This window comes from Zingiber officinale, chromosome 8B (assembly GCF_018446385.1).
Source record: "Zingiber officinale cultivar Zhangliang chromosome 8B, Zo_v1.1, whole genome shotgun sequence".
Classification (NCBI taxonomy): domain Eukaryota; kingdom Viridiplantae; phylum Streptophyta; class Magnoliopsida; order Zingiberales; family Zingiberaceae; genus Zingiber; species Zingiber officinale.
Window position 1 is genome coordinate 94,769,043 of NC_056001.1, and position 11,380 is coordinate 94,780,422.

Here is an 11,380-nt window from a genome sequence, read left to right on the forward strand (position 1 = left end):
TTTGACCCGACACGAAAACACGACCAGAACCGAACACGAAAAAATCAGGTTAGGGTCGGGTAGTTTCGGGTTCGGGTCGAAATCGGGTCGACCCGATTGACCCAATTAATAAACAGGTCAGGTTCGGGTCAACCTAAATGACCCAATTACAACCCGCGAACCCATTTATAATTTATAAATAATTATAAATTTAAAGTTCAAACTAAAATTACAAATAAAAAAAATAAAAAAGTTAAGAAGTAAAAAGACAACTAAAAACCCTAGTACCCTTACCCTGCCCGTCCCGAGACTCCCAACCGACGCGGCGACGCATCTTCTAGTCTTCATTTCTTCTATTCTTCTTCAGCGGCCGATGCTGCGATGCAACAGCCGAACTCCAACGGCGCGAGATTCTTTTCAGTTTTCGCTCCAACAACCGTTGATTCTTCTTCAGTTCTTCACCCTTCTTCAGAGCTCTCCACTCGCCGATGGTCGATGCTCCAACGCCGCGATGACCTAGCCCCGAGTCCCCAACACGACAACCCTAGAGTTCTAAACGTTGACCCCCAGATGCCTCGACGCCCTTGACGTTGATGATCCGACACGATGACCATCGATGTTGAAGCCACGACGCGGCGACGTCCAAGATAAGCCCTAGATATCGTCGCGGCCACCGAACGAGAAAGGTAAAAGGTATCATCACGATTCACCCCCATTTGTGATTTCTCTTTTGACTTGAATGTCTTGAATTAAGCTTGAGTTGTCTTCTGTGTCTTCTCTGTTAGAAGCTTGAGTTGTCTTCTGTGTCTTGAATTAAGCTTGAGTTGTCTTCTGTGTCTTCTCAGTTTTTGTTACTAATATATTTTTTTATTGAAAATTATTTTGTAGGTAAAATATGGAAAGGAACGAAGAAGATGAAATTTTAATGGATATTGAAGATGGCAGTGAGGATTCAATTCAAGAAATACAACAAGGCTCGCAATCTTCTTGCCATAAAGATAAACCGAAAAAAGTTCAACAGTCAACAAAAAAGAGAAGACTTTCATCTGGAGTTTGGTCACACTTTAGTATGCTTCCTCGAAATTCAAACGGGAAACTCGAATGCAAATGCAACAAGTGTGGGGATAAGTATGCAGCTGATAGCAAAAGTGGTACAGGTAATTTACACCGTCATATTAAAAAATGTGTGAGAATGACTACAAAAGAAATTGGACAGTACATAATTGCCACGGATGAAGGTCCGTGCTTAACCACAAGAACAACCTTTAGTCAAGATAAATTTAGGGAGTTAGTGGTGCATGTAATTTTGAGACATGATTTGCCGTTTTCTTTTGTTGAATATGAAAGAATGTGGAATATCTTTAAGTACTTGGAACCGAGAGTTTGCCATTTCTCCAGAAACACTGTAAAGTCTGACATTAAGAAGATTTATGGTGTTGAATTTGGTAGACTGCGTACTGAGTTACTTGCATGCCCTAGTAGAATATGTTTAACCTCTGATGCATGGACTTCTATTGCAACTGATGGGTACTTGAGTTTGACTGCACATTATGTAAACAAGAATTGGTTGTTGCAAAAAAGAATTTTGAATTTTTCCTATATTCCACCTCCACATACAGGGGTTGCTTTGGCTGAAAAGATTTATAGTTTGGCTTGTGATTGGGGTATTGAAAAGAAGTTGTTTTCTATCACTTTGGATAATGCTAGTGCAAATGATGTTTGTGTTGAAATACTTAAAACTCAGCTTAGGTTAAAGAATGCTTTGATCTTTGATGGCACTTTGTTTCATGTTCGATGTTGTGCACATATTCTCAATTTGATTGTACAAGATGGTTTGAAAGAGATTGACATTGCCGTGGATAAAATTAGAGAATCTGTGAAATATGTTAAGGGTTCTCAAGGAAGAAAAGAAAAGTTCAAGAATTGTGTTTCCCAAACTTCTCTTGATTCTAAAAGAGCATTAATGCAAGATGTTCCGACTAGATGGAATTCTACATATAGGATGCTTTTTAGTGCTCTTTACTATCGTCTTGCTTTTTGCCATCTTCAATTGAGTGATTCTAATTTTCAAAGTTGTCCAACTGTAGAAGAGTGGGAAAGAGTTAAAAAAATATGTGGATTTCTTGAAGTTTTTCATAATGCAACTGTGGACTTTTCTGGATCTCGTTATCCAACATCAAACTTGTACTTTCCTCATGTCTTTGTAATTCAGTTGAAGTTACATGAAGAGTCATCTAGTCAGGATTTGTATATGAAGAAGATAGCTGATCAAATGTTTGTCAAATTCAACAAATATTGTTGTGAATTCAATGTTTTATTTGCAATTGCTGTGATATTTGATCCTCGGTACAAGTTTCAGTTTGTTGAATTTAGTTATGGAAAGCTTTATGGTTCTGGGTCTCGGGAATTAATGAAAGTTAGAGAAACACTTTTTGGTATTTTTGGTGAGTATATGAAAGATTCAAATACTAGTCCAGCATCATCTTCACATTCTCAAGGAAGTAAAGAGGTCAATGCTCTTACATTTCAGGATAATATTAGTAAAGAATCTTCAAATGTTTTCAAGGTATGATATTAAGTTTTTGATGTTAATAGTAATTTTAGAATGATGACCATTTTGATCGTTTTGAATTATGTTTATCAAATATAATATTTTATTATCTTGATATGCTAGGAATTTGATGAATTTGAGGATTTTGAATTTGCTGTCAGTGCTCAAAAAAGTCAATTGGAGATGTATTTAGATGAACCAAGAAGTAAAAGAACATCTTCAATTAATGTGCTTGAGTTTTGGAGATCTCAACAATTCAGATATCCAGAGTTAGCTAAATTAGCTAGGGATGTTCTTGCTGTTCCAGTTTCAACAGTTGCATCTGAATCGACTTTTAGTCTTGGTGGTAGAATTCTTGACCAATATCGTAGTTCAATGTCTCCACAAGTTGTTGAAGCCTTAATATGCAATAGAGATTGGCTCTTTGGAGAAAACTGTAAATTTTCCAGAGTTATAATTTTTTTAATCTAAAGTTGTATTTGTATTGTAATTTTTTCCTTTCTTTTTCCATTTTTCGTGTAGATATATCTCTGGTCAAATTGGAAGATGTAACTCAAGACATTATGGCTTTGGATCTCAACAAAGGTGAAGCGGAATCTAGTTTGATGGAAGGTGCAAATTCAAATATTGGGTGATTAGATAATTGGTGAGTTAATGTCTTTTCATTAATCTTTGCATCATAAGTTTATTTCATAAAAATTGTTTTGGTCTAGAATTTGATGTTGTAATGTTGTTCTATTTGGATAATTAACTTTGCTACTTTGAATTGCCACAATGGATGGAGGAGTACATTTTGTTCAAAGGTTTAATGTTGAATTCATGAATTGTTGATCCTCTTCTACTCAAAAATCAAAATATCTAAAATATTTTTTAAGTTTTCCTTTCCTTTAATGATTCTTCCAGGTCCAACTTGAAACATAAACGATTCTTTCCTTCTCTCTGTTTGAAGGCTGAAGCTAAGTTCATAAGAAAAGAGGTGGTGACTGGTGAGCTTGTTCTGAGGTGGTGACTGGTGAGCTACTGAGCTTGTTCTCCGAGGATGAAGTTCAAAATAGATTTTGTTTTGGCCAATCCATCCACTCATGTTTCTAAAGAACTAAAGTTCTCTTGGTTTTAGATGTTTTCATTATTATTGTCTAGTTGGTTTTAGATTTTGACAATTTCGTTTGACTGTGAACGAGTTTGATTCGTTTTCTATTGTGATGTTGCTATGGTGAGTGTCTTGCGAAGTACCTGTTCGTTGATATGCTTAGCTGAGTTGCTGGTTGACGAAATGTGTTGTGATATGTTTTTTTTTATTTTATTATTGATCTCGACGCTAATGGTTTCACGATTTGTGTTGTAGAGATGCTGCAGAATTGGATTTTAGTGTTGTTATGGTTTGTTTTCATGAGGTCCCTGTGCTTGATATTGGTTTTGTTATGAAGCTTTGTCGTGTATTTGATAATGGTTTTGCTACGTGTCCCTGCTGGTTTGTATGAGAGAAAATGATTTTGAGAATTTCCGTGACATTTAGGATTTAAATTGTGCCTTCTGTGAAGTTTGGTTCGATACCTTGTCAAGTTCTTACATAAAATGTATTTTTTCTGTTGGCTGAAATTGTATGCTGTTTCTGGAAATTTCGAACTGGTTTGGTTTTGTTACGAGTGTGTTCTTACTTCTTATGCTGGATTTGAGTTTTGGGGTAGATTTTGTTATGAACTGGGTTCTTATAAAGTTCTTGTTGGAGTGTATACTGAAAGCCTAAGCTTTGTAAACATTCATTATGAATAAAGAATCACATTTGGTCTAATTATCTACATTTGTTTGTAGTTGTTCATTTAATTTATATTGTAGATAACATAGTATGTGGTGTCACATACAGAAGATGATGTTATCAGTACCTTATAAATTATAAACAGTAGCTCACGACCAGAATGGAAAGGAACAAACCATTAGAAGGTCGTAGTGTAATTAGGTATTAGTTTATCTTGACTATATAATTACACTAGTACACTCAGAGTGTATTGAGTAGGATCATTTGAGGTCGTTCCTTTTATACTGACTTTATAAAGGAACAAAGACCTCAGTTATTATGGAAGTGCGTGCTCTTAATCCTAATATAATAACAAGCACATATGTTTGATATTTATTTCTTTAATTTATCAATGGGTGAGATTTAGTTCGATGAATCAATAAACCCGATAAATTGGGAAATGGTATCACTCATAGTGTGTGTTGTTGATTATAGAAGGAAATTGTGTCCTAGTGATACTAGGTTGATAATGTCCTCAAGAGGAGCTCATAAAGATTGTCATGTTAAACCCCGCAGTGGACTTAGTCCGACATGATAATAAGGTTGAGTGGTACTACTCTTGGACTTAGATATTAATTAAATGAGTTGTCAAGAACTCACTTAATTAGTGGACATTCGATATCTTAAACACGGAGACTAACACACTCATAATAAGAAGGAGCCCAAAATGTAATTTGGGATTGGTGCGGTAGTTCAATGATAGTTCTCTAGTGGAATGAATTATCATTGATAAAATTAAGTTGTGTGTTGGGCGAACATGGGATGCTTAATTTTATCGGAGACCAAACCAATTCCTCCTCTCGGTCCCTATCGTAGCCTCTTATTTATAGAGTACTATACCCACATATACCCACCTTCTATACCCACCTAAAGGGGCGGCCAAGCTAGCTTGGGAACCAAGCTAGGGCCGGCTTAAGTGGTAGGCCCTAGCTTGAACCCAAGCTAGTAGGGCCGACCATAATTAAATAAAAAGAAATTTAATTTTAGATTTTATTATTATGTGGAAGATATAATTTAAAGAGAATTAAAATTAAAATATCTCTCTTGTAAAAGATTTACAAAGATTAAAGAAAGAGATTAGATCTCTTTCCTTATTTGTAGATTGGAGAGTTTTTATTTTCTCTTTAAAATTATTCACATGTTAATAAAATTAAAATTATAGATATTTCCTTTTATTAACCATGAAGAGATTTTAAAGAGAAATTTTATTTTTAAAATTTTTGAAACAAATAAGGAAAGTTTTAATTGTTGATTAAAACTTGTCCAATTTGCTTCCTCTTGATGTGGCCGGCCATTAGAGTTTATTTGGGAAATTTTATTTTATTTTTCTCAAATAAATCATGTCAAGGAAATTAAGGAAATTTTATTGTAATTAAATTTCCTAATTTGCCTAGGCCAAGGAATATAAAAGAAGGGGTGAGGGTGTCTTCACAAGACACAACCTCTATTGTTTTCTCTCCCTTTCTCCTTGGTGTTGTGGTCGGCCATTACCCTCTCCCTCTCTTCCTCTTGTGGTGGCCGAATACTTCATCTCTCTTGGAGTTCTTGTGGTGGCCGGATACTACTTGGAGAAGAAGAAGAAGAAGGAGAGAAAGCTAGCATCTCTTGGAGCTTGGTTAGTATTTTGATTTTCTTCTTTGGTAAAGTTCTTCCTTTGTGGCCGAACCTTGCTTGGAGAAGAAGAAGGTGGTTGGTGGTTTCTCATCTTGGTAGATCGTTGCCCACACAACGTCCGAGGTTAGAAGAGGAATACGGTAGAAGATCAAGAGGTTTTTCTACAAGGTATAACTAGTAATTTCTATTTCCGCATCATGCTAGTTATTTATGGAAATAATACCAAATACAAGAGGCTTACGCTCTAGTATTTCAATATGTTTTTCAAGTTGTGTTCTTTTGTTTCTTTCTTTTCCTTGTGATTTGATTGTTCTCTTTGGTTAACCTAAAGTTATTTTAGGAAATTAAATATTAGCTTTCTATTAAAGGTTTTGTCTAGTCGGTGGTGGTTGCTCCCATATCCAAGAAGGCCATGTGCCTCGCCACGTCAGTACTGGGAACCTTTTATGGAAATTAATATTTAATAGAATTAATAACTTAAGTAGACTTGGGTCGAACGTGTTAAGTTCCGCAGGAGATCCAAGTCAAAACCTAAAAGAACAAATAGATTAAGTTTTGGATCAAACGTGTTAAGTTCCGCAGGAGATCCAAAATTTAATTTAAAAGAACACATGGTAGCTAGGAAAAGGTTCAGATCTTTGTACAAAATTTTTGTACAGTGGAACCTATAGGCTTTCCGAGTAGCAACCAACAATTGGTATCAGAGCTAGGGTTTTGCCTCTGTGTATTTGGTATTTAGTTTAATTATGCACATGTCATACATAATTTAGGCAGGTTAATAGTAGGATGTGCTAACTCGATGGATGCAAGATCCAACTATTATGGCTTTTAGTTAATTATGTGTGTGATTGGACCCTTGGACATGTCAAGGGCAATTTATATGTGTGTGCATGATTGTATTAAAATACAGCAGGAGCTGTATTTAGTTTTATTAGGATTTTATTTTGATCTAGATACATGTACATTCCTTTTATGGAATATAGGATCAAAATGTAAAATTCTATTTATGTCATGGATCGAATCTTGCAAAGCTTGGAACCTTCTAAGGACCAGAGACTCTGAGCAAGATGGATGCGACAGTTAGACCCGTGGCGGTGGCCAAATATGGCGGCAGAGCTTGGATGACAACACACTGAGGACATTAAAGATAAAAGCCATAATAGTTGAAAATTAGATTTTCTATTTATTGCTTTTATATTGTCGTGTGCATGTTAGTTTACAAGTTTAGTAGGCTAGCATAGTTAAAATTCCTCATTTATAAATAACTAAGTGGGAGAGAGATTTTAAGTAAATCTCATGGTCTCCATTATCGGTTTGTAAGTGATGCAAACAAGCTTGGCGTTGGCTCAGTGCCTTCCTCCATAACGGATGAGCTTGTTTGCGGATCACTAGAATGACTTCCATTTTGGATGACTATAGGAAGTTAATTAAGAGTGTGATCTTCCCCAACGGAAGGGGCATAATCTTATTAATGGACTTAGTGTCAAGTAATGGTGTACACTTAGACACATCTAATAGTATCCTCCCCAACGGAGTCACTGCTATTATTTGTGTGACCAAATAATACCAACTATTAATTTTATTTGTCAAAAAGTTAGGTTGACAAGATAATAAAATTAATGGGTTAAAACCCTCCTTTTACAAATGTTGAATTTGTATACGTCCACACTAACGTGGCATACAAAATTCACGGTGTTTTAAGGTGTTGGTTAATTTAAAATAGTATTATTTGAGGAATCAATATTATTCTAAATTTAGAGTTCTGACCAAAAGTTATTTGTGATTCTTAGGATGACTTTCAACCCACTGTCCATCATACTTCAACAAAATAGACTTACTGGACCAAATTACATAGATTGGAAAAGAAACCTGGATATTGTTCTTACTGCTGAAAGCTATAAATTTGTACTGACTGAGCATTGCCCTGATGCACCCACTGGTGAATCTACCCAAGAGGAGATTGAATATCATAGGAAATGGGTAAAAGCAGATGAGATGGCGCGGTGTTACATTTTGGCTTCAATGTCAAATGTATTGCAACATCAAGATAAAGATTTACCAATGACTTATGATATTATGAACAATCTCAAGGAACTCTTTGGTCATCGTGATAGGGCTTCTAGACAAGAAGCTATGAGAAAGATAATGACAGCCACCATGCAAGAGGGTACTCGTAAGGGATCATATCCTAAACATGATGGCTTATCCGAACGAAATACGATCCTTGGAGGAGAAATTGATGGGGAAACCCAGATCGATATGATCCTCCAAACCCTACCTAGAAGTTTTGAGCATCGACTGAACTATAATATGAATAAAAGGATTTATTCATTAGGGGAACTACCAGAACTTCAAGCAGAAGGGTTATTTCGTCACAATGCTCAAATTCACTATGTCGAAAATGGTTCTACTTCTAAACCGAAAGGTAAGAAGAAGAAGAAACAAACTGGTTCAAGAAAGAAAGTGAATAAATCTCAGAGTACGGATTTAAAGCTGGAATGAAGAAGTCAAGGGCAAGTGCTTCATCTGCAAGGTGCAGACATTGGAAGGCGGACCGTCTCGTAAGAACCAAAACAAAGGTATATCTCATACTCTAGTTGTTGAAACATGTTTAGCGGTGTTATCTACCAGCACCTGGTGTGTAGATACGGGAGCCACTGATCATGTCTGCAATTCTCTGCAGGGGTTCCAGGAAACCCGACGACTATCTGAAGGGGAGATTACTGTCTACATGGGCAATGCTACTAAGGTGGCAGCTGTTGCAGTAGGAGACGTCTACTTATCTTTTAGTAGAAATAGAAATTTGATTTTAAGAAATTGTCTTTATGTACCTAGTTTTAGAAAGAATTTAATTTCAGTTTCTAAACTGTTTTTAGATGGATATTCAATTTCTTTCAGTAACGATGTAGTTATTAAAAGAAATAAAGTGATTATCTGTTCTGGTGCATTAGTTGGCAATTTGTATATTTTAAATCCAATTTCTTCCACAAAGCAAAACATGGAAATTTATAACTCATCTTCTAATTCTAATAAGAGAAAAGAACCTTCAGAAATGAACCAAGCATATCTTTGGCATCTAAGACTTGGTCATATTAATTTAAGTAGGATTCAGAGGCTTATAGCCGATGGACTTTTGAGTTCATTAGAGTTGGAAAATTTTCCAACTTGTGAATCTTGCTTAGAAGGAAAAATGACCAAGAGGCCGTTCAAGGCCAAGGGGTATAGAGCCAAAGAAGTGTTAGAGTTGGTTCACTCTGATTTGTGTGGTCCTATGTCTGTCCAGGCAAGAGGAGGTTTTGAATATTTTGTCTCTTTTATAGATGATTATTCAAGATATGGATATATTTACCTAATGCGCCGCAAGTCCGAGTGCTTTGATAAGTTCAAAGAATACAAGGCTGATGTGGAAAAACGATTAGGTAAAAGTATCAAGACACTACGATCTGATCGTGGTGGCGAATACCTCTTAGGAGAGTTTAGGAATTACTTATCAGAGGCTGGGATTCAATCCCAATTGTCTGCACCTGGAACACCCCAACAGAATGGTGTAGCAGAACGAAGGAATAGGACTCTTATGGAGATGGTTAGATCGATGATGAGTTATTCAGAATTACCAAATTCGTTTTGGGGATATGCTCTGAACTTAGTACCTTCTAAATCAGTTTCTTCTACTCCCACAGAATTGTGGAATGGGCGAAAACTCAGTCTAAGACATATTCGGATTTGGGGTAGTCCAGCACATGTGCTGAAACCAGATGCTGATAAGTTAGAATCTCGTACAGAAGTTCGCGTGTTTGTGGGATATCCCAAAGGAACGAAAGGAGGTTTATTTTATAGTCCTAAAGACCAAAAGGTCATTGTTAGCACCAATGCCCAGTTTTTAGAAGAAGACTATATAATGGATCACAAGCCCAGTAGTAAAGTTGTTTTAGAAGAACTAAGAGAGGACACGTCTACTTTAGTACCAGCAGTACAAGATGAAGTACCACAAGAGACTGCAACACGTGTCACACATGATACACAACCACAGACAGCACCTCGTCGTAGTGGGAGGGTTGTGAAGCAGCCTGAGAGATTCATGTTTTTGGGAGAGTCTTCGGACTTGATCCCGGGTAAACATGAACCTGATCCCTGGACATATGATGAAGCACTCCAAGATAGATGCAGACATTTTGGCAAAAGGCGATGAATTCAAATAGAGTCTATGTACTCTAATAAGGTGTCCGAGCTTGTAGAACCACCGATGGTGTAAAAGCATTGGATGCAAGTGGATCTACAAAAGGAAAAGAGGGATGACGGAAGGTAGAAACCTTCAAAGCTAGGCTTGTTGCGAAGGGTACACTCAAAAAGAGGGAATCGATTATGAGGAGACCTTTTCACCAGTAGCCATGCTTAAGTCTATCCGGATACTCTTATCCATTGCTGCTCATATGGATTATGAGATTTGGCAAATGGATGTCAAGACAGCTTTCCTTAATGGAAGTCTTGAAGAGAACATCCATATGAAGCAACCAGAAGGATTTATTGAAAAAGGCAAAGAGCATCTAGTGTGCAAGCTCAATCGGTCCATTTATGGACTGAAGCAAGCTTCAAGGTCTTGGAACATCCGGTTTAATGAAGTAATCCAGTCATATGGATTTATTCAAAGTCCGGATGAGTCTTGTGTATATAAGAAGTGTAACGGAAACGTGGTGGTATTTCTTGTACTATACGTAGATGATATTTTGTTAATTGGCAACAATGTCAAGGTATTATCAGACGTAAGGGTATGGTTGTCCAAACAATTTGATATGAAGGACTTAGGAGATTGTGCACACATTCTTGGGATCAAAGTTATAAGGGATCGCAAGAAAAGAATGTTGTGTCTATCCCAAGCTTCATATATAGATACAATCCTTGCTCGTTTTAGCATGCAAGACTCCAAGAAAGGTTTCTTACCTTTTAGACATGGAGTAGCTCTATTTAAAGAGATGTCTCCAAAGACATCAAAAGAGATAGAGGACATGAAAGCGGTTCGCTTCAGGTGTAGGAAGCCTAATATATGCAATGTTATGTACGAGACCGATATCCGTTTTGTAGGCATGGTCAGCAGATATCGAGTAACCCTGGACAAGGACATTGGATCGGTAAAGCATATATTAAAGTACCGAGAAGGACTAGGATTATATGCTAGTTTACCAAGCGATGATTTGCTCCCTGGGTTACATTGATTATTTTCAATCGATAGGGACAATAGTAAGTCTACATCGGGCTATGTGTTTACTTTAGGAGGTGGAGCCATTTCATGGAGGAGTGTTAAGCGAATGCGTCTCGGACTCAACCATGGAAGTCGAGTATGTAGCACCTCGAGGCAAAGAAGCGTATGGCTCGTGAACTTTCTAATGGACTTAGATGTGATTCTGGTTTGCCCAAGATCATCACAATTTATTGTGATAATAGCG

General features: G+C 36.8%; 1 protein-coding gene across 1 annotated transcript; it reads left to right on the forward strand.

The window, feature by feature from the left end:
* The first annotated feature begins 917 nt into the window (after positions 1 to 917).
* Positions 918 to 3,165, forward strand: LOC122014053 (zinc finger BED domain-containing protein RICESLEEPER 2-like). The gene is made up of 4 exons (XM_042570246.1): positions 918 to 1,136; positions 1,346 to 2,545; positions 2,654 to 2,966; positions 3,053 to 3,165. The coding sequence occupies exons 1-4, from the start codon at positions 918 to 920 to the stop codon at positions 3,163 to 3,165; spliced, it is 1,845 nt and encodes a 614-aa protein (XP_042426180.1).
* The last annotated feature ends 8,215 nt before the right edge of the window (positions 3,166 to 11,380 follow it).

What these genes read in the sequence shown, in the direction of transcription:
- LOC122014053 (XM_042570246.1), top strand. Translation starts at nt 918, where the DNA reads ATGGCAGTGAGGATTCAATTCAAGAAATACAACAAGGCTCGCAATCTT. An exon ending in AATCTTCAAATGTTTTCAAG is followed by an intron (nt 2,546 to 2,653) that starts GTATGATATTAA and finishes TTGATATGCTAG; the next exon opens with GAATTTGATGAATTTGAGGA. An exon ending in TTGGCTCTTTGGAGAAAACT is followed by an intron (nt 2,967 to 3,052) that starts GTAAATTTTCCA and finishes TTTTTCGTGTAG; the next exon opens with ATATATCTCTGGTCAAATTG.